This window comes from Pyrus communis, chromosome 8, assembly GCF_041283825.1.
Source record: "Pyrus communis isolate YQ-2024b chromosome 8, ASM4128382v1, whole genome shotgun sequence".
NCBI classification, from domain to species: domain Eukaryota; kingdom Viridiplantae; phylum Streptophyta; class Magnoliopsida; order Rosales; family Rosaceae; genus Pyrus; species Pyrus communis.
Window position 1 is genome coordinate 11533152 of NC_142572.1, and position 27370 is coordinate 11560521.

Below are 27370 nucleotides of genomic sequence, written 5' to 3' on the forward strand. Positions count from 1 at the left end.
ATCTGAGGTAGAGAGAGAGGGTGCGACAATAGTAGAGAGAATGGGCAAATGGTAGAATGCTTAGGGATTGTTGTGATTCTCCATATGTCAGTGCCTTACAATCTTATAGGGGAAGAATCACTAGAATTTACAGAATCACAATTACAAAATATTTATAATACTCACCCTTGAGTGTGTAAATGCTCAAGTAAATGCAACACCAGGTTTGGCAAAGTTGAGAAAGTCGACTTGTCGTCACTAATCTGGGAACATGCTAGTCAGCATAACCAACAAGGGGTGAATTCGAGAACCAAGAAAGGCAACCAATCCACTTGAGAATTCATAGAGATAGACAAACCTAAATCCATCATACCTTTGAGGTAGTGGAAGATGTCTTTAACACCTGTCTAGTGTATGCGTGTAGGTTTATTGCTGTATCTCGCTAAAAGATTCATAGTGAATGAGCTGTCCAATTTAGTGCAGTGAGCTAAGTACAATAATGCGTCAATTGCACTAAGGTAAGGAACTTCTGGTTCCAAGACCTTTTCCTCATCCTATTTAGGGCGGAAAAGATCTCGTTTTGGGTCTAGCGTTCGGACGATCATGAGAGTTCTCAAAGGCTTTGCTTTATCTTCATTAAAATGATGCAACACCTTATGGGTGTAGTTCATCTGATGAAGAAGAATACCATTCAAATAGTGCTCGATCTCCAAGCCTAGACAACTTCAAGTTTTTCCTAGATCTGTCATCTCAAATTTTGACTTTAGGTGCATAGTGATTCTCTCAAGTGTTTCAAAGTCACGATGAGGTTCATGTCATCGATATAAACTACAAGTATCGCAAAATCAGAATGTGACTTCTTAATGAACATGCAAGGGCATAGTTCGTTGTTCACATATCCTTGACTAGTCAAATACTCACTCAAATGATTGTACCACATCCATCTGGATTTCTTCAACCCGTAGAGTCAGAGACGGATCTACAGAGGAACCTGGGAGGTCTCAGGACCCCTCGGCGATTCTAAAATGCTGCTAGAAATTTTCCGGAGGACCCCTCGTACTCGAACACGAGGCCTGTGCAGATTGTCTGTGCTGTAGCAGCAGCAAGTTGCAGCTTGCAACGGAGAAGAAGACAACAGGGGAGAAGAAAGAAAACAGGGCATTTAAAAAAATTGGTCCAAAACGCAGTGTTTTGGCCAATTTGTTATTTTATTTATTTATTTTTTATTTTTTAAACCAATGAGACAAACGTTTGCAATTGGTCCACTGTTTGCAACATGATTCCATAATCTTTTTGAAAGTCTAGCCCCACATGGGCCATCTTTCCCGTCCCGAAAGTCCCTTTCGCTTCTCCTTTCCCCGTTCCACTGCTTTTTCCCCCTAATTCCCCCATCTTTCTTATTTTCACCCAAAACCCTAAATTTCTAATCCCACCCAATCCCATATTATAATTACATTACTCCAATATCATACCTCCACTTGTTTCAATTCTCACGGATCGAGATAGATCGGCACTTCAAGATCAACTTGATATTTACATTCATTTTGTGCGTTCTGATAATGATTTTTCTCAATTGCGGGGAATTAATGAGCTTGCTAAGAAAATGGTGGAGAAAGGGTTGCATCGAACATTTGCATATGTATATTTGCTTGTTCAGTTGGCTTTGGTTTTACCGGTTGCAACTGCTTCAGTGGAGAAGGCATTTTCCACTATGAATATCAATAAGGGTCCATTTCGCAACAAAATAGGAGATCAATGGTCGAGTGACAGCTTAGTTGTTTACATTGAGAAAGATGTTTTTTCATGTATTGGTAATGAAGCTATCATGGAACATTTTCAGACTATGAAACCTCGTCGTGGACGCTTGAATTAGGATTTTGTAGCTTGTAATGTTGTTTTGCACATGATTTTTGAATGAAATGTATTATATTTAACTTTTCAATGTTATTTTTGTCTATAAATTTTTTAACCTTTATTATTGGGACCCCCGAGTTTAAAATCCTGGATCCGCCACTGCGTAGAGTGAACACCTCAATCTGATCAAGAGGGTATTCCATAGTCTAGAACTATTTGATCCTGTCAATGGAGTCCTCCTGGAACTTTAATGTGGATTTCTGCATCAAAATCCCCGTAAAGATACGTGGTTACCACATCCATGACTTGCATGTCTAGCTTTTCGAAAATAACCAAACTGACAAGGTAGCGAAATGTTATTGCATCCATAATTGGCGAATAAGTTTTGTCATAGTCAATTCCAGGCGTTGAGAAAATCCTTGAGTAAAAAGACGAGCCTTGTATCTCAAAATGTGATTCTTCTCATTTTGCTTTCTTACGAAAACCCACTTGTAACCAACATGCTTCACATGTGAAGGCATAAGAATTACCCTGAATATGTTTGACGTCAACATTCATCAATAGTACGGGGGTCAATGTCATCACTCTGCATAATTTCAATAAATATTGCATATGCTAATGCATTGTTGATTAACATCTCATTCCTTACCCAAATATTATCCAAGCTAACATAGTGGACCAAAATCTCTCGATTTTTGGGAGGTGGATTATTCTCTTCCAGGACACTTCCATAATCTAGAATTTGCTTATGTATCAAATAGGATGAGTAAGCGATGGTCAAATTCACTCTAATTTCACTAGCTTGTGCCATGGATTTCCTCTTTCAAGGGTGTAAATCCTCTCAACCAAGTGGTCTACCACGCTTCTAGGTGGGAGCGGATGATTGGCTAGCCGCTAGAGTGTTGGGAACTCCATGAGGTGGTGTAATTTGCTCAACGCGCCTATGGCGTCCAATCCTTATGGGACACGAGTTCAATGCTCGTACGGTACGTCGATCTTTGCTGGCATATTTACAGCTGGTATATATGATCTTGTCACTTTCACTAGATCGGAAAAAGTATCCAACAAGCTTTGAGCAACGCTCTAAAGACCTAGGATTCTTAGCACTTCAATTTCAGATTATGCTATCCAAAGATCTAAATGAGACATAGTGGGAGTCATACACAATAATTCACATTGTTCTTTCGAAACGGTGACATTCTTATCTCCCCTTAATGGCAGGAAGACTGTCTCATAAAAGTGATAATCTGCGAAACGAGCGGTAAAAAGATCATCTGTCAAAAGTTCTAAGTAACGAATGATTAAGGATAATTATATCTGACATAGATTTCTATCCTTTGTTAGGACCCATTTTTGTACATAAAGAAGCGCAATCGACACATAGATTGCACAACCAAAGTCGTGCAGACGTGAGATGTCGGGCTCATATCCAATTACCAATTGAAAAGCAGTATGAGGTTAGGTCGTGAAAGGGCCTCCGGCGGACCAACATCGTTGCGGGAAGTATTACATGGCCCAGGTAGGAATCGAAAGTTTGGTTCACATGACCAAAGTCCAAGTGATTAATTGAAGTAATTAACAAACGTTTATATCAGGCTGTTCTGGGTATAAACATGGGATACAAGATTTTCTACTTCAATTCCGATGGACATGCAATAGTCATCGAAGGCTTTCGATGTGAATTCTCTAGCATTATCCAATTAAATCGACTTGAATGGATAATTAGGGTGGTGAGCCCTTACCTTAATAATTTAAGCTAGGAGTTAAGATAATGCATCATTTCTTGTGGACAAGAGACACATGTGACCAATGTGTAGAAGAATCAACCAATACAATAAAGTATCAAAATATTCCACAAGGAAGTTGACCAGACAACAAATGTCTCCCTGAATTCTTTGAAGAATTGAGGATCCATGAGAATCTTGTTTGCAATGGTTTTATAATTAACTTACCTAGTGAACAAGTTTGACATAAGAAATCCTTGGGAATGTAGCCTAATCCTTTAATAAGGAGATGCCCATGTGGAACTTTGAGGATACGGCACATCATGCTATATTCAAGATGTCCCAATCGATCATGCCAAACCAAAGTTTGATTGCAAGCCCCAAGATAGGTCTGACCACATAATGGCTCCCTATAGAACGGATGGTTGTAGTGTACAATCCAATCGGGAGACACTCTATCTTCTCTAGAGTACGTTTCTAGCCATATTCATAGGAAGTAATGCAAAGAAACTCAACTCCATTTTCTACAAAGGTTTTAGTTTGATATTCGTTCACTCTAATATCTAGAAAACTCAACAACGCTCTTCCAGAACGTGGAGAATAAAAAGCCTCTTTAATGGTCAAGATAATACCATTGGACAACATTAGTCGGGCAACACCATACCCCTCAATCAGGTTAGGAGAGCCTTAAAGGGTTGTTAGAGGGGATATTTTAGGTATGAAATTAGTAAAATAGATGCAATCATGCACAATGGTGTGCGTGGGTGCACTATCTTCCAAAATACTAACTTCCCCACTAAGCATACCTAGAAATAAATTAATTGAATTGATCACAAGTATAAGGAAATTGAAAAAAATTCATGCATTCAGTATTGTTCAAGAAAATAATCCATAAAAATAGACACCAACAAATTAAATATAAAGGAAATTGTTCAAAACTTAAACAAAAATCGTAGGGGGTTCGGCCACATAGGGAATTCAGCCAACATGTGGTCCAATGTCTAAGAATCTATTCTTCCATCGGAGCAGTTGCTTCATAAAAGTCAGAAACCACCATCTTTATAGTTTTAGGTTCCACCACTTGAGCAAAGTTTGATTCAAACTTCTGGTGACAAGAATGATACTCAGCTACGACATTGGCAGGAGCTCGACATACACGGGATCAATGGTCATTTGAACCACAACAATAACTCATATTCGCATTCATGGTGTCAAGTGCTTTGCCTTTGTTTTTGAAGTTCAAGGCATCGGGAGCAGGTTGTGGCACCTTTGGTGTCGGGTTTTCCTGGTTCTTTATTCGAAAACTGTGGGTTCGAATTTTTATGAACTTCAGGTTCAGTTCCTACAAGAAAACACAATATATATGAAGAAATATGAAATAGATAAATGCATGTACGTCTTCAAGGCCTAAGAAATGGGTTGTTGTTGGATTGCGGGCCAACAAAGAAAATGGGTAAAAAATTAATAAAACCCAATAAATAATGCCTAAAAGAATCAGGGGTTGAAAATTGTTGGTGGTCCAAGATTGGACCAAAGACCACATAGGCTGGGTCACCAGAATATAAAAACTGGTGCCTTTATTGTAATACCCAGATTATTTTTAAATATGTACTTTAATTATAAAATTCAAATGGGGAAAATGTGAAATTCCGTTCCTAGATTTTATTATTAAATATTCTATAGTTGTAATCAGAGTTACGACGTATTTATATTTAAGGCGTATATTTGTTTGATAAGTGAAAAGACGAAAATGCCCCTAGTTGGCTAAACATATTTATACGAGGACGATTTTATCCTTATATGCTTCATAGTATTTCTTGGCATATTTGGATAAAGGGCGATCCTACAAGTTTGTAGGATAAAAATGTTCACGAAACGGAGTAATAACGAAGGAGATATAAACGAATAAAGGCAAGGGCAACATGGTCATTTGACCACTTATCTAGAAGGCTCCAACTTTGCTGGAGCAACCATCTGTGATGCCATGTGTGTGGCTATGATGGAGAGAGGAGAGAAGAAAAGAAAGAAAGGAGAGAGTGAGTGGGCTAATGGGGAGAAAAGGAAATAAGGGGAAGGAGGGAACCTGATCCCTCGACCTGTTTCCCTTTGCAACCCAACCCGACAGAAACCATGGAATCTGATGCTTTCTTTGGCCAAATTCTGGCGAATTGCACTGAGGCACCACCTGAAAAGTTATCCTCGACCTCTTCTCTTCCATTTTCATCAAAAACCAGAGTCAATTTGGCCTTGGTTTCATGATGAACTCTCCAGCTAGTTCGTGGGGTGCATGGTGGTGATTTGCCATTTCTTAAGGTAGTACAGTCGACCACCACCACTAATAGACTCCCCTTAACCTCAGGAACAAGTCCCATGCATTGGTTGAGGAGTCGGAGTTCGTTTTGGCGTTGAATCGAGAACACCCCATTTATAGGGTTTCTAATAGATAGAGGAAAATTTCAGGTATTTCCCGGCCGAATTGGACTTTGGCCCAGGTACAAATTTTTTTTTTCTCACTTAGCTCTATATGCTTGTAAAATTTGGAAATTTTTGGAGTTCGTCAGAAAATTAGGTTTCCGGTTGCAGGAAATTTACGATGGCGCATGGCCAGTGGGCCGATGCTGCCTTTTTACGCTAATTTTGATATTATGATTTCATTTTTGGTATATGTTTGATGTGATTCAATTGTTTGAATCTAGTATTGAATATATTTGTTACTTGAATATTTTCGGAAACGATTTAATTGAATAGTGTATTACGAATGGCTTGATCCCATTTGAGGGTACGTAGGCAGTCTAACAAGAAGGTTAGATGCAACCATAAAATAACCGAAATTTAATTTTGTGAATAATTGTCAAGGAAAGAAATTTATTTTGGTTAAAAGCGTAAAGATTAACCATGACTTATATTTGGCCTACCACTACTGTTAGCTTCCAAATTAATTTTTGGGTTGTTACATTTATGCCCAAACTTAGGATTAACTTGTCATCCAACATCGCTACAAATTGGTTCGTGGAAGAACTTACGAAGGCTATATCTTCAACAGAAGTCAGCATAACTGTTGGTTTATCAAGTTCGGGGGAGACCTTTGCTGTCTGCTCTGATTATGGTAGAGGCACCACCTGGAACTCTGACAAAGTTAGTACTAATTATGATGAGAATATTATTGTTTCGAATGATGGGAATGTCAATTTTATTGGAAGGCAAGCATCTCCAGATGGTGCCTCTAGACCATTTGTTATTTGTGGCACCAAAAGATCTTCAAAGGTTGCAAGTTCAATTGGAGATAGTAAGAGTGTTAAATTTAGGATTAAAAACGAGAGAAATTTTAGGACTCTGTTAGACTCTTCAAGGGCTTCCAACACTTATGTAGAGCCTAGAAATATTTCTGCACGTGAAAATTCTGTGTATACAACAGTAAGTTTATCCCTGAAGGATGCTAGTGCAGAAGTTGCTGTTTCTGGTGTTGAAAGTTTAGATATTAGCTCAGAACCTGATAATGATGGGGTCAGTGTTCTGCGCGGGAACAGCTCACTAGTTGGGATTTGTGAGGCTAAGTTATCAGTTAGAAGTGATGTTAACTCTGATCCTGATGAAACTTCACCGAAGTATATAAAGAGGAGAAAAGTATCCACCTCTCATTTGGTAAGGACTACATCTCAAACCATTGACGGACCTGCAGATAAATGTACACCTTATGTAGAAGCACCTTGGACTAATGATGATACAACACAAGAAGACGAGTTGCTGCTTCTAACATACATTTTCTCTCTGCTACTGCTAATTTAATGCCTTCTCAAGAGGGAAACACTGTATTACTTGAGGATAATTTAGCAGCTGTAGCAGCAGCTAGGCATGCCCTAACTAATGATGGTCTGAATTTTAAGCACCAAGGTGTTGAATCCTGTTCAATTTATGAAGAATCAGTTCCGGATACATCTTTCCTTTGCCCATCACAATCGAGAAATGAACAGAAAGAGGCCGGTACTCAAGTTATGGTTGTAAGTAGCCATCAGCTTGACATTATGGACACAGAAAGTAACCGGGAAGAAATTTTTGATACGTTTACAACAGATGAACAAGTTATGAACATGGCGAGACTGCTCCATGCATCGTTTCTTCAGAGGTCCAGCTTCCAGACTCAAGCAATAAATTATCCTGCACAAACATGGAATCAAATTATGTCTCTGTTAAGGAGAAATTGCCCGTTGCATTAAATTGTCTGTTGCTATGCGCCAACGAAAATGAAGTATATACTCATAACTCTAATAATGAAGGAATGGAGTTTGTGTGTGATACAATATCAGATAAGGGTTCTCCAGAAACTTCAATTGATGTGCCTTACTTGCAGTTGTTCCCTTGTAGTCCATCAGTTATCAAAATTTCAGATGAAAAAGCTGGTGAAGTTGACCAAAACTTGGATTTGAAGTCTGTGGTTAAAGGTGGTTCAAATGCATCTGCACGAAATGCATTATCAGGTGGTGCCAAATCAATGATGGGGAAGTCAGTAGCTTTGTCATTGCAAGATATCAAAAAGGCAACTCATGGTTTGAATCTTGTAAGCACGGAATCTAGTTTGATGAACTAACTGGGTCAAGCAGCTACTAGTGGGATTGTGCATGGTTGTCCATATTTTGTCTCTTCTACCTCAATGAAGATTGCCCCTTCAACTCATATTGCAAAGCCTCAGACTTGGCATTGAAATGGTAATCCATCTTCATCTCCTCTTCCTGTAAGTATGCCTTTCTCTAGTATAGTTCCACCCCAAAGGCAGTTGCCACAAAGAAATGGAAAATTTCGAAGTAATTCTTATGTGCATAAAGGTAACAGCCTCGTTAGAAAACCTCCAGTTGCTGCTCTGCAAAGTTCACATGGGTTTAGTTCAGCCATTTATCGGTCGAACTCTTTAGGTATAGATGGGTTGAAGAAGAGTGCAAGATCTGAAAGACCCTTCAAGTCTCATGAGAACGGGAGAAACGAATGCTCCATTTGATAGGCCGACACCCTAACTACCTATTGCACCCAAATTCTCTCCTTGTACGGCCATCTCTTTCGGGGTTCGTGCATCATCCCCAGTGTCTGAGCCTCTTAGTGGTGAAACCAAGTTAGATCCTATGAATTCTCTGGACACCAAAGATGCACAAACAATTGTCAAGGACTCATCGATAACTTCCAAAAATTGGGAAAATCATAGTGGTCCCCTCAATAAGTTGGAAAACTAGACTGTACTACATAATGGGAATTTGGCACCTCCAAATACCAAGAATATTGTATATGTAAAGCGCAAGTTAAATCAGTTTCCGCAAAGTATGTTGGTTGATTATTAAGGATCTGATGATATGGCAAGAAAATGTATATTTCGCATTGGTTCTGTCCGGCACAAAATGGATCCTTCAAGGCCAACACTTGAAAGGATTTCAGGTGGGCTGCTCTTTATTTGCCGTGCATATCAACTGTCCTTTTCAACATGAGCTTTAGTTATATTTTTTTAATGTTAATTATATAGTTTATGAGCATGTGCGCACACACTAAACACCGTTGTTTCTATTCCTGTTTGAGTTACATATACCCGTATGTTGCAATTCCAAAAGAATATTATAGGCTGATTAATGAGGGTATTGTGTATAGATGGCGAATCCTTAAGCTCTGCTGTGCTCAATCCAGAAAAAGATCCCAAGAGATCTTATGTTCCAAAGAGATTAGTGATTGGCAATGATGAGTAAGTTGCTATCGTTTATGCCATAACGATAAATTCTTGAAATTAATACAAGCAAATGTGAATGCCAATTGGTGGTGATTGGCAGATATCTAGGGATTGGCAATGGTAATCAGCTTATTAGGAATTCGAAGAAGCGAACTCGCATGTTGGCTAGTGAAAGAGTTCGATTGAGCTTGCACACGGCCAGACTGCGGTTACTGTCAGTTTTTTACAAGATTTGGGAAGTGCATTAAGGATGATGGAAAATGTCCCTATATCCATGATCCCTCTAAAGTTGCAGTCTGCATAAAGTTTCTGAAGGGTTTATGTTCCAATCGCAACTGCAAATTGTCCCATAAGGTTTACCATGTGACAAGACTTCACGTGATCTACAACAGAACTTTGTACATCTTCTTGGACATTTTATCATTTTCTTTTTATTTCACTATTTATATTTCATCTTCATGCAAGTTATTCTTGAGGTACCGTTTGGTACGTGGGACGGGACGGAATGCAGTGGGACGAGGCATTTTGTCTCACGTTTAGTGCGTGAAAAACAACGGAACGCGCTGTTCCACGGGATGAAATTTGGCTGAATTTTCGTTCCACCTTCACCCCTTGGAACGACTTGTTCCACATCCGTAGAACACAAAATTATGAAATTTTAAGACAAAAATGCCCCTCATCTTTTTCAATATTTACACCACCCAAATCACAAAACAAACCCTAAAATTCTATCATCATCTTTCCATCTTCTCTGCCGCTGCCTTGTTTCTCACAGATCTCTCCAACATTTGTCCTCATCCTCTCCCATAGCCTCTCTTTTCTCTTCCCCACGGAGTGAACTCAAAGCTTTGCATCTCCAGGTTCGATCTCTGCATCTCCAGGTTTGATATCTGCATCCAATTCCAATCTCTTTTTTTTTTTTCACAATATTTTCTGATTCAATTGAAACCATGAGGTAGACTATGTGTTCAAGGTGGTACTGATAGGTGACCCTGCGATGGGCAAGTTTCAGATTCTTGCCAGATATTATCGAAATGAGTTTAGCTTGGACTCCATGGCCACCATCGATGTCAAGTTTCAGACTTGGACCGTCCTCATCGAGCACAAGAACAGTCTCTCTCTCTCTCTCTCTCTCTCTCTCTCTCTCTCTCTCTCTCTCTCTCTCTCTCTTCAGTTGTAGCATACAACCCTTTTTCTTTCAATCTGCTACTTGGGTTCTTTGGATTGATAGATTGCAGCGATTCCATTAAACTTTATGCTTTTTTGCTTTTTCCTATTTTAGTGAAAGTTCTGAGTTGCTCTTTTGGTGAGCTGTATGTATAGATTGCATTACATCATTTGAAGTTTTTTTTATTTTTTTTCCTTCTTTCTGGGTTGGTTTCTTCAAGTAAATTTTTAATGATGGTAACTGAATTACTTCTCTGTATGCTACATGATAATCACAGTGAGAAAAATTTGTACAGAAAGTTTGGGTAAGATTAATAGTTTTCTATTTATCTGAGAGTTATAGATCCATGTTTTTGAACCTGATAGTGTACTTAATATGTTGTGATAATGATTTGGATATCCACTCGAATGATTAGAAATGTTAAATATCGAGAAATAAATTAGTTATCGGTTTGCATACATTTGATGGCTTTGCATATTGTGTAATATACATGTATCTTACAATATACATTTGACGGCTTTGCATATTCAGCTCCAAGGCGATCAGCGCAAGGCCGTACTGCAGTTTCTCGTTCAGGCCAAGATTGTCAAGAAGGATTAGATCAAGATTCATGGGTTCTGAGGACCTGGAGTCGTAGTCGAGTTTGTTACCGTTGTATTAAGTTTGCTACTACCTCCCAAAACCTCGTGGCTTGTTTGGATGTTCTGGGGTTGTAATAACAAAATTGTCTAGATAATGTGGAATTTTAATGGACTTCTGATGCATGATGCTGGTCTTTGTTAATTTGCTTCCATTTTTGTTGGTTGATGAGGATTTCAAGTCAATTTTATGGGATTTCATTCTCTTTGTTTAAGTTCTGAATGTTTAAACCCTAAAACGTTTAAGCATATATGTAATATGAGTTCAAATATGAATAACTTCAAAAAAATAAAATAAAATAAAACGGTCTCATTCCGTTCTATACATAAACATTGTACCAAACAACAGACGGAACAGGGGTAAGTTGGTCATTTAATCGTTTGGTTCCATGCTGTCATGCACTTACCAAACGTAGAACGGAACAACTGTTCCATTCCGTCCTGCGCATAGCAAACATAACACAGAACATTCGTTCTGTCCCGTCCCGTCCCATCCCGTCCTGTCCCGTCTGCGTACCAAACGGTACCTGAAAGAATGCTGGACTGTTCTTACTGTTGGCAAGGTGCTTTCTGGTAACATTTTGCTAGTTAATAACCCCCTCTCAAACAATGACGCACTAATTTGGAGTAAGTAAAATATATCTCCCTCACAGTGTCGGAAGATGCATAGCTATGTCTGTCCATCCTTCGAATCAACTGGAGCCTGCCTACAAGGGCCCAAATGCAAGCTTCAGCACCCCAGAAACCGAACAAAGGAAAAGTAAAGGAGACGAACAAGGGTACAAAGAAATGCTAGGGGACGTTACTTTGTGTCCAAGGATGTCAATGTTCTTGACCCAAGAACAGTGTCTGGAAAGCACCGTGCAGAGAAGTGCAATGACATAATTGTTGATAGAGTCAGCTGATTTCATCACCATTGATGTTAGTGATAAGGAGGAGGCTGGAGAAAGTAATGATCCAATACGGGAGCAGGCTTCATATTGTAACAGCGATTCATCCGAATTAGAATTAGATGATCTTGATGAACTGATTAAACCGGTACGTTTACTGGATAGGTTTAAGACAAATGCGTCCTGACAGTGGCAGCTCAAGAGGGAACAGCATGCGACGAGGTACGTCGTGCAGTAATTAGTCTGTTGTAAATGTGGTTCGAGTAATTTTAATTTTCCCAAAGTTTGTTTCTGCAATGGGCGAGTATTGCCTCCTTTGCATAGGAGGATGCTGATGAGTTAATTTTATATTATACATTTAACCCTATTCTTAGCATATTTTGGTTGATATTTGGGAAAAATTTTGATACTTTGAATTGTATTTTCAAAATAAGACTTTCGACTTCATCTGGAGCAAAACATGGTCAAATGGACGAATTTTGGAGTAATTCCAGTTGGAGGACGTTCATGAATCACTTGGCTTGATTGTGTCAAAATATCATATTTTTCTACCAAGCGGTTATTTTCTGACGATAAAATAAAGGAGCAATGCGCTGTGCTGGAATAGTGACGTTTTGGGCTTGACTTGTATTTTTGGAGCCCAAGATGACTTTGGATGATTTTGTGGCCTTCTGGAGATGTGTTCAGAACGTCCTGATCTTTAAAACAAATTATCTTGGGCCGGATTTGGAGGAGATTTGAGGCTAAAACGTGGCTGGACAGTTTCTGTACAGTTTATCCTAACTTAATTAGGACTTTATGTTTTAATATATTTTATTATTAGTTAGCTTCCTAGTGGAATAAGAGACTTGGTTCTCAGGGATTGTGCAGCTGGCTTTTAGGGAGATATTTAAGATTTTAGCCGGCCCTAGTTTGGGGCTACGCTTTCTTTTATGCAACTTTGGAGACAGAGATAATTGCTAGGGTTCTTGGAGATTTTCTACTTTTAAGGTGTTTTCATTCCTTTTCTTAATAATATTTTCTATGATTTCAATTATGAATATGCGTAACTAATTCCTTTTGCTAGGGCGAAGCCTTGAGCCTTAGCATGAATATGTAATTTTTATTTAGTTGCTTATGATTGATTGCATGTCTGCTTTGAATTATTAATCACCGTGATTAAAACTATCTAACTGTCTTAATGCCTGATCATTATTAGGATCTTTAGAAAAGTAATTTGATGCAATTTTGGTGGGAGGTCGGTCCCTGAAATTGAAGAAGGCTTCTTATGATTAATATGTGCAAGTTCACTTAAGATGAACACCACATCTTAAGGGTTGCATGGTTTTTCAAAGGGTTTTCATAAAGCCTAATAAGTCATACATGTTTAGATTTGATCTGAATATCACAGACAGATTGCATGTTTGATATACGCTCTATATTGGGGGTCCAAGTAGGCATAAATTAGGAAAATCTAACCTTCAAAGTGGCATGTGTAGATCATAAGTAATTGGTAAAAATACATAGGATTGCTAGGTGATGGTGGATCTCTAGTGCTTTCTTAATTTGATTTCTCCAAAACTTTTCCTTTTCTTTCAGCTTTAGTATTGCAGATTGTTTTATTTTTATTAATTAAATTCGTTTTATTAAATTAGGTCATAAAAAACAATTATCTCAAATTTCTATTTTACAATAATTAGTTGGAATTTGGTTTGTTTCATATTATTTAATAATTCTTATAGAGAACGACATTGCGAGATCTGTTTGTACTATAATAACCTTGTCATTCTTGCAAATATTAAAAGAGTTTTCAGCCCGTTTGCGTGAGTAGTAAATTCCCTATCAGATACAAAACTCGAAAGAAAAGAGCAGATGCACGAGAGTCCGGTGTACTTACCGGAACCCGGGGCTACGTTAGCCAATTCATCGTCCTCAGATGTACCCGTGGCTGTCCCTTTTGTTATGGACTTTTTTCTTGGCTAGGGAATTGAGATTATTTGTTTCTTTTAGTTTTTTTATTTTTCCCCTTGTAAATTGTATACTGTACATTTGCTATAATGTCGAGATAAAAAACAATATTAAGCTCGAAATATTTTTGCATTTTTGTTTTCATTGTTAAGAGTTTTCCCCCGAACCCGAGTTCTCTGAATTTATTTTGGATCTTTTGCTTGAATCTTAAAATTGTTATTGGAACTCCTAAATAGTTATCAAGCGCGCTTTTAGATGTATTTTTATTTTTTTCTTATGACGATTTCCAAGTGTCAATAACGGCTTCTATGACAAATCTAAAAATCTCCTCAAATAAATGGGTCAATGTCCATTGGGGCCGCCCATAATTGGTCATGTAGGTTTACTCATTTATGTCTGTATTGTGTTTGTGCTTGTGTTCTTATTTGTGTTCTTATTTGTGTTAACACAGAAGTAGACACACAATACAATACAAGAGAAAATATGATATAACAACTCAATGTTTTTCATCAAAAACTCGAGGAGTGTGATTTTATTAGCCTGGTATTAATTGAATGGTTTACATATCAAACCTTACGTGCGAATTTTAATTCATGCAAACATATCATAGCTTAGAAAAGCAAGTTAAATTCTTTTTTTTCTCTGTATTTGCTCGCCAATTTTGGTTATTAGTCCATGTTTATCTTGAATCCAACCTTACCAATCAAAAAGCAATTGGGGAATCTTGCTGTGAGGTTTTGGACCTCCTGCAATCGCCATTTCTAAGGTGCGGACCGAATTTTACGAGAATTTAGAAACACTCAAACACCCCGTTCTACCGATACACTCGATTCAACTCCTCCGTCCAATTTCAGTCCGCACCTTAGAAGCGCCCATAAGTTGTACATGCGATCACAAACATTAGGTTGGACCATATCCCTCTTTTTCATTGCCCTCAACTGCAGAGAAAGACCATGTTTCCGTTACAATTAGAGTTGTAACTTGGCTTTCAAGGTCTTGTTTCTTATTGAGATATTAACATTTCTATGTGCAGAATCGGGGAGCTCCATTGACAGAGTACACTCTCCGTCTGATCGGTTCGGACATCCAGCACTGCATACGGAAGCTGCTATAAGATGGCGAAATAAAGTACATGGATGCCAGAGCCCTTAACTTCACATATGGTTGGTATTTACTACTCCACAAGCCCCCTTTTCTTATCACAGTTGCCTTCAAGTCTTATCAGATGGCGGAAGCACTTTCAAACAAGATGAGTCGTTCCATGGACAGAAACTTTCATCTTGGGCCACATTCTAGCAAACATATACAACAATAACACAAATCAGAAGACCGTTGGACGGGAATCCAATAATCATCAGCTGGGATGCAATGCACCCCACACTGGACCTCACATGCAAAGAAACGAGTGCAAAAGTCATGCACCAACACAGAAACAACAAGGTAAAGACATGTCAACGTGTGCTTTCACCGCTGTGCTTTCAAGCACACGAATGTACTAATGAAATCCCTCCATTCTTAAAACAGAAGTCTACTTCAATATATGTATAGAAAACTGGACAAAATCCGTAATCAATCCCAACAAAATTGTAATCAGTATATCGCTCTATTAAATGTTAATTAGCAATAAGATAACCCTAGTATCAAGCACAAACATACAACAAAACTTAAAAACAACTAACCTTCAGCCAGTAGAAAAACCCCCGCAAGAGATTCAAAACTCTGGGGCGGTCACCGCGAGCTGCCTTAATCTTTCTCTTCAGGACTGCAAAAATTGAAAACAAATTAATTAAAACTAAAATTCAATCAAATTGAAAGGATACAAACAATATAAAGAAAAGGATCTAAATCCTTGGTACTTTTTGGCTAGGAACAAATTATACACTCTATGTCTGCTTCCGTTCGTCTAACCGTCCAAACATGTATACAAGCAGTGTCACAAATGCAAATACTTCCTAAATATGGAGGAAACAGCAGCCACAAATCTTAAAAAACATTATCTCAACCTACTTTCGTTCAACATATTGATCATTTAAATTTTAGAACCTAACTGATCTATATATTGTTTTAAAATTCAATACAGACAAACAGGAAACAAAATGTTGAAAGACGAATAACAGTAAATTGATGCTACGCTCATTTACTCATTCATTATAAAGAAAACCAACCTATGTGCTGTTTTAGATATGAAGGTCCGAGTTCCTCCTCTATTGGACAGGTTCTACTACGCAGATTTCTGTCGTACCCCAATGGCTTTCGGTGAGTCACTTCTTTCAAGAGCCTTCTATACTCTTCATAGTCATAAGGCCTGTTAAGAATCTTCATAAGCCCATTCCTAAACTGTGAATGACTTGCATCACGAGTTTTAACGCACCGCCCACTGTCTGCATCCACCTATTAATTTGCAAAGCATTGACAACAACCAGCAAAAGAGAAATTTCAGATACTATGAATCAATAAAACTCACTCACACACATACATACGTGTACTTGCACAAATGCTCATAACTTAGGTGTGTGCGTGTGTGTGTTTGTGTGCGTATGTAACAACATAAAATAGAAAAAAACAAACCAAAACAGAAATGGTGGAAGATCATACAGCAGCAAATGATATAAAAATTTTATCAGATGGTTCTACTTTCATTTCAACATCTGGAGAACTCTGTCCATCATTACCAAGTATCACCGTTCTCCCGTTTGGAGGTGAATATAGCATTTTCTCATCAACAAATTGTAAACAACTTAAAAACTTTATATAGTCTTCATCTTCTAATCCACAGTTGCATACTTGCTTGGCAAAACGAAGACCCTCCACGCAAGATCTTTTAAGAGGACTCTCCTTTGTACTACCTTTAGCAACTTTCTCGTTTGCACAACCTTGCTTGGTAAACTGAACAGCCTCCACAGGAGGTGTTTTAATAGTGTGCTCCTCTGTGCTACCATTTGCAGCTTTCTTATCTACATTCTTCTTCTTCTTCTTTATCGAGCTCCTTTCATTTCCCGTAATCACAAAACTCGGGGTTTTTCTATGTTCAGTTTTCTTTTTCATTGGAGAATATTTGAAAGTTTCTGGAGTATAGAGAACCCTTAAACTAGGCAATTTATTAAAACGCCCATCTGTCCTATTGAAAACAGGACCCAGATCTACCACTTTTACATTCTTCTTCACCACTAAACTCTTTTTCTTGGGAACAGAATCTTCCAGAATTGCCCTGTTTTCTTTCCTCATATCATACCTAACAGTTCTTGGGCTCTCAGTCACTTCTCGATTCACAGGAAAAGCAGAATTTTTAAGGCAATGTATCCGTTCTCTCTTCGTACCCCTCCTCAAAGTTTTTTGAATTTCAGGCTTCTCTTTCACCTGAGATTTTTTCAAAGTTTCAGGGGTGTCAAAATCCATCCCGTCTAGTATCTCATCTTCTTCTTCATACTTGATCAGCTCTGATTTCCCATTATCTCCAACAACTTCCAGTACATAAGACTTTCCATCTTGCCTCAAATTTTCCATGAATATCTTATATTGAGGATCCTCATCATCAATACCATCATCCGAAGACATAAAATGAACGTTGTCATCACCATCATCCGCATACCTACCGTTTATGTGGACATCATCATCATCATCCACAGACCTATTGTTTATGCAGGACTTTACACCTTTCGTCAATTTAGCCAAGTGTATCTTATAATCAGGATCCTCATCACCATCGCCAGCAAGACCATCATCTAAAGACCTAACCTCAAAGCTGTCATTGCCATCATCCACAGACCTACCATTTACGTTAACATCACCATCATCCACAGAAATACAATTTGCGTTGACTTCATCGTCACCCGAAGACATACCGTTTGCATTGACATCAACATCATCCGCAGACATACCATTTGCATTGACATCAACATCATCTGCAGACATACCATTTACGTTGACACCAACATCACTAACACACATACCATTTTCATTGCCATCATCATATTTTACGACATTGACATCAGAACGATCATTCCGTTCATCCACCCACTTATTGTCAATATAAGCAACATCACTACCATGGTCAGCTAAAAAAATCAAGAATGTCTCATAATCCTCATCCCGTACTAGTCCTTCAACTTGGATACTGCACTTTCTTCTTTTCTTTGTGGCATTGCCGCAGGAATTGGGCTGAAATATCCTTTTGGTCACACGCTCTCTCTTCCTGCACCTCACCGATCCCATACCATCCTCAAAATCCTTCTTTAAACTGTTGAGCTTTCTTATCAACTTAGTCGGCGCCATTTAGCAACAACCAGCACACAAACACAAAAGCTCCTCTTTTGTCTCTCACACTACTTCTACATTATCAAGCTTCTGTTTTCTGAAAACGCAGAAAAACCAAGAAGAAACCAAAACAAAATCAAAACCAATAAAGCAGAAACCAGAACATGCATTGTAACCTACAATCCTTTAACGTCAATGGAAGAGAAACCCCCTGTTTGGCTTCCGAGAAAATGCAGGAAAAAGAAAAACCAGCGAAAGATCCCAATTCCTACACTTTCTTTGAACAATAGCAAAACCCCACAAATAGAAACCTTAAATAAGCAGTAAAGTTTAGGGCTTTCCAAATTTTCTAGGGTTTTCTGAGGAACCAAACAAAGGAAAAACCAATTTTTACACTTTGTGTGAGAAAAATGACAAAAATTCAACATGTGTGAGACTCAAACAAGCATAAAGATAGAGTGTAAAATAGGCAGAATAATTCCTCAAAATAAAAAATGCAGAATAATAAAAGAGTAAATAAATTTGGGTTTTACTTCGTTGAAAGAGTTTGCAAGGGTGAGCTCGAACCGAAGACTGAAGATACAGAGAACCCTAACAACCGAAGACACAACTCAGACGAGATCCCAAAGACTTGTGTCCTGAACTTGTGGACTGACTATACAACTGACCACTTAACCAAAGAAAAAGAACATTTATTTATTACTAAAACAACTTGGTTTCTACATTACAGACAAACTCAATAGAGTCAATACTGAGCAAAGGGTGGGTAGAGATGGGCAACGGTTATGGCGGGTGTGGATACAAATTTCTTCCTTTTGGTCTTAGACAAAATTGCATCTACAAAACAAATAACACCTTAGGTCAAAGCCAAAAGCCTCACACGTCCACGATGAAGAGGGGGGACTTTGGCCAAAGAACCTCCGATGCCAAAGTTAGAATTTAGAGAGGGGGACTTTGGCCGAAGAACCTCCGATGCCAAAGTTAGAATTTAAAGAGAAAAGTGTTAGGGAGTTTTGGAGAATTTTAGCCAGAGTGAAGACCTAGCTTTTTACAGAAAAAAATGGGGTTCAATATATAGAGCATGGCTAGTCCCTTTTGAAGAAAAGGTGGCCGACCCTTTGGGGTATTTTTGGTGTGTAATGGGTGATAATTGGTATAATGGGTGATTAATGGATTAATTAGGAATTAATCCATTAATTAGCCTAATTAATTTAATTTATAAGGAAGGTTTTGAAGGTTATGGAATGATTTCCTCGTAGAGGATATGGAGTAAAGATGGATGAGATAAATTTGAACTTGTTACCTATTTTGGGCACCCTTGACTCAGTTGATGGATGATTCTCCACTGCTTGCATGTAGGAAACCCGGTGTGTCTCGAGGGTAATTTTGTCCTCTTCACCTAAAAATTCATGTGTCGCCTCTTGATTATTTTTGGCTCCACAAATGCCCCCACACCTGCTGGGCTGCTCGTAGGAAAGGGCAACAGGTGTAGAGATCTTGCTCTAGGACTGCTTCCTATTTTGATGTAGATTCCTTTTTTAATATGAAATTAGATCCTTCTAGGAAAGGGAAATAAATTTCTCTCAAAGCCTATTTAAGGCCACCTTAAATGGGTTGTTAAATCAACTTTGGAGAGCGATTTATTCTACCCTACAAGAAAGAGAAAGCTTAGAGGACATTTGTTCCCCCTCCCCTAGTAATCTTCTACACTTGCTCGTGCAAAGGACCGTCTTTCGTTGCTTTCTTCGTCTTCTCCGCGCCACACCGATGTAAGGAAAACTTAATTCTCCTTGTCTTCTTCTTAGGAGGTGCTGCCACGGGGCAGCCGTCGGGATGGTGCGGTACGTCGGCTGGCAGGGGCTAGGAGTCGGCTTGTCGTGGGCCAAGGAGGTGGTGTGGCAGTGGCCATTGCTTATGCTGCTTGGCTTGATTGAAGCCAAGGATTGGCTTGGCATGGGCCGAGGAAGTGGCGTGGCATGGGCAACGGTTTGGGCTGCCATGTCTGGGCTGCTTGCCAAAAATGAGGAAACTGCTTGAGTTTGATTTTTTAGCTGCCGTAGATGGAACAATCAAGGATAAAGCTGCCAAGATCGGAGCTGTTGAAGATGAAGTGTTGGATGAGTGAACTGTTAAGTGCAAAAGTGGTTGCTGCCCTTAACCATTTGCCTAGTTGATATTCAAGCATTCGATCTTTTGAGCTATGTGACCTTCTCGCACTAGAGAGCTTACCCAAATAGGTGTTAGGGATTTAGTTTACCTTCTCGCACTGGAGAGCAATTAGTTTATCCTTTCGCACTGGAAAGCAATTAGTTTATCCTCTTGCACTGACAAGCAGACCCATATGGGTGTCGGGGAATTAATTTACCCTATCGCACTAGAGAGCAATTAGTTTATCCTCTCGCACTGAAAGCAGACCTATATGGGTGTCGGGGAATTAGTTTACCCTCTTGCACTGGAGAACAATTAGTTTATCCTCTTGCACTAAAGTGCAAACCCATATAGGTGTCGGGGAATTAGTTTACCCTCTCACACTGGAGAGCAATTAGTTTATCATCTTGCACTGGAGAGCAGACCCATATGGATGTCAGGGAATTGATTTACCATCTCGCACTGGAGAGCAATTAGTTTATCCTCTCACACTGGAAAGTAGACCCATATGGGTGTCGGGGAATTAGTTTACCCTCTCGCATTGGAGAGCAATTAGTTTATCCTCTTGCGCTGGAGAGCATGGAAATCATTGTCGTGAGTGTAATTGAAGAAAGTTGGATTGCTGGGACAATTGAAATAATCATTAGCCTACCCCCGGTTATTGGTAGTTGGGCTAGTGTGTCCTTCTGGCACTCGTCTGCCCCCGGCGTGCCATTAGGCTGAGCTGCTACATTTCTCGGAACATAAGTAGTCTTTATATCCAACAATCTATATGAGGTAGTCCCGTCTGCTCGATCTTGTCATTGAAAGATGGCTCGCTCATGTTGATCATGTCTTATCGGAGCGCATTGTCAATAGCTTCGTTACGGGGGAAATTGCGTAATCGCTCGGTCAGGAGATGTTTTACTTCTTCCTGAATTTGCCTTTATTGGGAGTGGTAGAGCTCTTGACTGCCCTAGTCTTGACCTACTGGTCTAGGTTGCTCTTCTACGTACTCGGCTCGTCTATGCCGCGACAACGGTGTATGTGGTGGATTCCTAGCAGGCAAGGGATTTCGCAGGCTGCTGGTTAAACTTGAGCCAGATTGAGTAACTGCTTATCTCCGCCCTTCATGTTGCCTACTCCGATGTGATATGGAGGATGCTCATTGTGGGCCTAGCCACGAATAAACATTTCGCTTGGAAGGCTGCTCATGTTGATTATCGGAGTGTGATCCTAACCGTGAGTGTATGCTCATCCATGGGCTTGGTCGAGAGTGCACGCTCCTTCACACGTTAAGATGGAAGTATACGTTATCTTGGGGACCCAATCAGGAGTGTACTCTGCCCAAATGCTAGATTCGTGGTAGGTCAAGTGGCTGTTTGTCAAGACGCTGCTAGAGAGGTTCTTCATTTGCCCTTGTCCTTCTTTGGGACACCGCTTTTGGAACATGTTGCATCTTCGTGCGTTGCAAGAGCTGGTTCAACAAGGTCGTATGTTGTGATAGGGCGTTTGTCAGCTCTATGACTTGTCGGGACAAATGTTGTTCGCCATTTAGATTGGAAGAGCTTGGAAGGAATGTTTCTCCTTGAACAGTGGAAGTGTGGTAGACTCCGGGTGCGAGATATGAGCTGGGAAATGTCAAATCCGTAGAAAAATATGGTAAAAATGCTCCAAGTTTAATCATCAGTCTGGAAATTTGGAGCGGGGACGGTGAACTAGTCTTGGACCGATTTGGGCTACTTGGAAGGTCACAAGAGCAAACTGGGATGCGGGAGCAGGCTGGGCCACGGGAGTAAGCTGCTCGGTGGGAACAGGTTGGACCACGGGAGCAGGCTGGGCCACAAGAGCAGACTGCTCATCGAGAGCAAGTTGGCCAAAAGAGCAGGCTGCTCAGTAAGAGCAGGCTGCTTGGTAGGAGCAGGTTGGGCCACGAGAATGGCCTGCTCGATGTGTGGCACATGTGGGTGCGAAACTAGGGCTTAGAATGACATGGCTTTGGTTATGGCCTTGGTGCCATGAGCCTTGGATGGCACGGCTTGGGCTTGCTTTGGTGGCATGACTCTGGCCGTTGTAGCAGTGCCATGGACCTCGCCGTGGATGGCCACCGCGATGGTTCCCATGGTGGAACATTGTAGTGGTGGTGGTGCCGCTCCCTCTAAGAGGTTACTAAGTCAACTTAAATCCTTAGTTGAACTTCGCAATTAAAGAGGTTATGGAGTTAACTCAAATGCTCAAAGATGTGCAGTAGCTCACAAACACACATGTTAATGTAAATCTGATTGCTTTTGTTCTCATAAAAGTTTGAAATTAGAAAAGTTTTTGCTTATGCCTCCTCATCCTTCTTCCTCTACCAATTGGTGCTACTATATATATTTTGGTTGTTGTATGGGATCCATCATCTTGTAATTTCAACCATCTAAGCAACATAATCTACATTATTGTATCAAAATAACAAATAATATAATCTGCACGTCACTGCTAAGTACTCGTATGTGTATTTTTAATTTTTTTTTAATTTTTTTTTTCTTTTTGAACAAAGATATTATCTGCAATGAGGGAGTAGGACAGTGGACTAAGCCTCACAATGAGTTAGCAATAATGTGGTTCCAATTCGCCTTTGATGAGAAACAAAACTAAGACCTCTCACTTACAAGTGAAGAGGAATACCACTAGACCGTCTCCCATTTGCACATCTTTGTTTGTGCGGTCTATGTGCTGATTATGCACCCTTATGAACAAAAATGGATCCTCTGAGAAGGATGAGAATCTATGTCAGATATGGTTCTTTTTCAATCATTTATTACTTAGAACCTTTGACATGCGATCTCTTTATCGCTTGTTACGCATATTGTCAATTTTATGAGATAGTCTTCCAGCTGTTAGGGGGAGATAAAAGCGTCACCGTTCTAGAATAATGATGTGAATTATCATGGATGACTCCTGCAATGTCTTATTTGGGTTTCCATATCGCACAGTCTGATTCTGAATCGCGAAGAACCCTAGATCTTCAGAGCATTACTCAAAACTTGTCGGATGCTTTTACCAATCTAGCGAAAGTGACAAGATCACTTACACTAGATGCAAATATAACTGCAAAGATCGATATGCCATACAAATGTCGAACCCTTATCCCAGAATGATGGAACACCATGAGCATGTTGAGCAGATTGCCCTAACTCACTAATGTGCCGAAGACCGTGGCAGCTAGCCAATCATCTGCTCTCCCCATATGTGTGGTAGACCCATTGTTTTGAAGGATTCACACCCTTGAAAGAACGTGTGGTAGACCCTTTATTTAATAAAGACTTTCGAAACATTATAATCCGGACTCGCAAACGGCTTTCGTCTATGTGTTCGTAGCAATGATTACTAAGCAAATACTCCAAAAGAATGACTCATACATCTCTCTAAACAATGGCCAACAAAAGTCAAAATCCTTGCCTCTAGGGCATTTTCATCAATTCATGCTTTTAAAATTTATAAAACGTAAAATTAGGGATGGGTTATCACATAATTTATTGAACAATTATGGAGGCCAAAAAGAGAGAGGAGGTGTGACATAGAGAAAGAAGAGGGAGATGTGTAATTGTGAAGTGTGTTCTATTCCACCCCATTGTGACTTTATTTATAGTAGTAGGGAAGGTTAATTCCTTACCCTAATAGAATTACAACTCTAATAGAATGTTAACTACTAAGGGGAATATTCAAAGATATCCATAAATACACTAGGATTTACACAATAACATTCCTAATCTAATAGGACTACAACAATAAAATCTTTAATGTCAATAAACCTAAAGTAATTGTTTTTTACTTGATGACTCTATGAATTATAAGTAGTTCCAAATTATGGGCAGGTTGCTCTTACAAGTTACAAGGAACAAGTCGTTGTAATAACCAACAAACGTCGACCTACAAAGATTGTTATAGCCACATTAAAATTATTGTTTTAGACATTCATTTTAATTTTGACAGCTTTCACTTAGGGGTGGTTCGGTATGGGATCTCGAATTCCAAACCAAAAATTTTTGGGATGGGAATTTAAAGACCAATCCCAAACCAAAATTTCAGTATTCCTGACACACCCCGACCGCAAATGTCCACTAGGACCCCGAATCGAGTTGTGTTGGCCGACACCTGGAAGGTGATGCGAACTAAATAAGCACACAAATTAAAACCCTCTTGTGACAATTGTAGTATAAGTAGAAGTAGGGATCGTTCTTAACCGGGGATTAGGAGGGATTGCAAAATCACTTGGAAACTAACTCAAAAACGTAAAATAAAGGTTAAAACACTAAACTAGACTCAAAGAATGCAAAACTAAACAATAAAAACACTAAAACAAATCAAAAGACTCAAAACAGCACCAAAACACTCAAAACTGCCTTAAAAACACTTTCTGAGCAGTTTTGAGCACTTTGGTGAATTTGGACGAATTTGGGTAATAACTTGAATCAAAACACTTAAAAACACAAACTAAGACACTTTCTAACTAAATTGGACACTAAAGTAAAGGGGGATTGAGTTTTTGACGAAATTAAATAAAATGCACAGATTGTAATTAAGGGCAGAATGTAAATATGAATGTGATGAAAATATGGATGGAATGCTAGCTAGAAGGTTCTTCTCCACACATGTCACACTTGCATACAAGATGATTTTCGGTTGGTCTTTCGATGAATTATGAAACTCAACACCCCGGGTTAATTAGGTCCGCTTAAATTAACCGTCAAGTTCTCCTTAAGTTAATGAATTGGATGGGTTAGCACATACACAATTCAAAACATTCTCCAAAAGTCCTTTACGTGAAAAGCACAATAAAGATACAATCAAAGATCATTAAGCATCATAAAACTATAAGTGTTGAAGAGGCATTCGTTACTATGATGAGCATGAAACTAGTGTCAAGAATTCATTTAACGCGATTGTGTATAAGCAACCTCCACTACTTGTGAATATAAGTTCATAACTATTAGGTGAAATTCACTTATATTCTAGCGTCATATTCATGCATGAAAATTAAGCGTGCACTCTCAATAAACATACACAAATAAGTTATCAATCAAGCAGTTAAACAAATTGAATCCACAATACATGAAATTCCAACCAAAGGTAATCAAATCATATTACAAGCATAAACATAGTTTCGAATCACCCCCTAGCTAATTAGGGATTTAGCCTCTCATGTTCACAGAAAGAGAAATAAAATTGAATTTAAACATAAAGAACAAAGGATTGATTACACCTAGAACGCACAACGAATCCACTTGAATTTCTGCGCGTCCAAGCTCCTCTTTCTTCTTCTCCTTGCTGCGGCAGAGATGGTTTTGGATGATTTGGGGTGAGTTTCTGGGTTATAGATGGGTTTAGGGTGGTTTGGTGGTGCGGCAAGGGGTGTGGAAGGTGGCTGGAATGGTAGAGATGGCTGCGGCAAGGTGGTAGGAAGGGCTGGAATGGATGGTGGATGCACGGATTAAATGGAGAATGGAGAGAATAATAATATGGTGGTTGCGGCTTATGGGAGAGAGTGAGTGAATGGCTACGGCTTAGATTAAAATGTGAATGTGGCTGATGAGAAAATAAGGTGAATGGTATGCACAGTTTTTGGGAGAGAATGGGAGTGACGGCTTATTGGAGAGAATTAGGGTGAATGGCTGATGAAAATATGAATGAATGGCTTCTTGCGGCTGTTTGGTTTTTGTCCCTGAAAAATATGAAAAGAAAAATAATAATAGGTCCCTAAGGTGCGGCTAAATGGTGGAAACCCTAGGGTTTAGAAATTCAAACCCTCTTTTATTTTTATTAACTAAAATTCACCTAAAGGCTGCTAGAATTTAGGAAATAAAATCAGAAATTAACAAGGGAATAATTAAAGGGTGCGGCTAGGGTTAGGTTAGGAGAGGAAAATAGGGTTTAATTGCACAACATTGGACAAAAGTGCCCCCTTGCACGGCAAGGGAAGGGAATTAGGGTTAAGGCACGGCAAGGTTGTGTAATTGGGCTAGGGCCTTAGTTTTGTGTCCTAAAGTGCCTACAAGGCCTTCAAAGTGGCTAGAAAATACGGACGTTTAAGTTTAGGAAAGGTTACCAAAACGGGAAACCTAGGGTTAACTTTCCTACTTCAAGTAGGAAACCTTGTTTGAGTAGGAATTCTCGTTTTGGTAGGAATTCATCGTTGGAGTAGGAATTCATCGTTTCTTCAAGTCTTCAACTCGTTCATTCCTCTTTCGCTCCAAAAGACTCCAATTTGCATCTTCTTGCACACTTTGGCCTTATAATATGAAAATACACAAAAGTGGCCTTAAACACTAAAATAACTAAGTAAACACAACATAAATGCACGAGCACAAGCTAATTAAGTCGCATGAATATGCTCCTATCAAATTCCCCCACACTTAACTTTTGCTAGTCCTCGAGCAAAATAAAACAATTAAAGTAAACAAGACGAAACAAAACAAACGAAACATAACCTAAACCTTCCAACATTTACCTCAGGGATTTCCAATGAAACATGACATGTCAAAGATCATTACTCACATAGCTTTTAGTCTTCCTTCCCCTCAAGCACATACTTAATCATAGTCACCATTCACTAGCTCGCATTTAATCAATTAAAACACATTTTGAATGTAGTAACATGCCTTAGAGAATTCCCTTAATTCCTCACTAGTTATGCACTCAATTTTCACTCAGATTCTCTGACTACACACCCTACACTAGTTATATGTGAGAAGTGATGTAAACATGAAAGACTAGTGCTCACATACGTTATAACAAAGAAAGCAATTTCTGGAGTAATTAAACGTGTTTAGATATGATCTCATGAATGGAATGCTACTACTTAGATGCGAGAACCAGTGACACCATATGCTCATACCAAATTCAAACTCCAGAATTGAAATGCGCAACACTCAAGATAGAAGTCAAGGGTTGTAACGGGGCTTGGGGTATTGGTTAACAAGGAAAGATAGGGATAAACAAAAGTTCTTTAAGCAATAGCAAGCAAAGTAATGAAATTGAGACTTAGAATTCACTTAGAATGCAGAAATCAACTTTTAGACAAATAGGGAAGATTCAAACAACTC

The 27370-nt window shown here is 39.2% G+C and overlaps 1 protein-coding gene, 1 long non-coding RNA gene and 1 pseudogene across 3 annotated transcripts; 2 read left to right on the plus strand and 1 right to left on the minus strand.

The window, feature by feature from the left end:
* The first annotated feature begins 6452 nt into the window (after positions 1-6452).
* Positions 6453-9798, plus strand: LOC148695093 (uncharacterized; annotated as a pseudogene).
* Positions 9799-9971: 173 nt separating this feature from the next.
* Positions 9972-11209, plus strand: LOC137718655 (uncharacterized). 2 transcript variants are annotated; one of them, XR_011065906.2, is made up of 3 exons: positions 9972-10139; positions 10218-10370; positions 10958-11209. It is a non-coding gene; the product is annotated as an uncharacterized LOC137718655 (long non-coding RNA). The 2 variants fall into 2 exon arrangements; XR_015965692.1 differs by having other exon boundaries at positions 9979-10139; positions 10271-10370.
* Positions 11210-14801: 3592 nt separating this feature from the next.
* LOC137718440 (uncharacterized) lies at positions 14802-18893 on the minus strand. The gene is made up of 5 exons (XM_068457990.2): positions 18689-18893; positions 16497-18252; positions 16067-16292; positions 15581-15663; positions 14802-15193 (listed from the first exon to the last, which is right to left on the minus strand). Exons 2-5 carry the CDS (start codon positions 18171-18173, stop codon positions 15113-15115), a joined length of 2067 nt encoding a protein of 688 aa, XP_068314091.2. The 5' UTR covers positions 18174-18252; positions 18689-18893; the 3' UTR covers positions 14802-15112.
* Positions 18894-27370: the final 8477 nt, after the last annotated feature.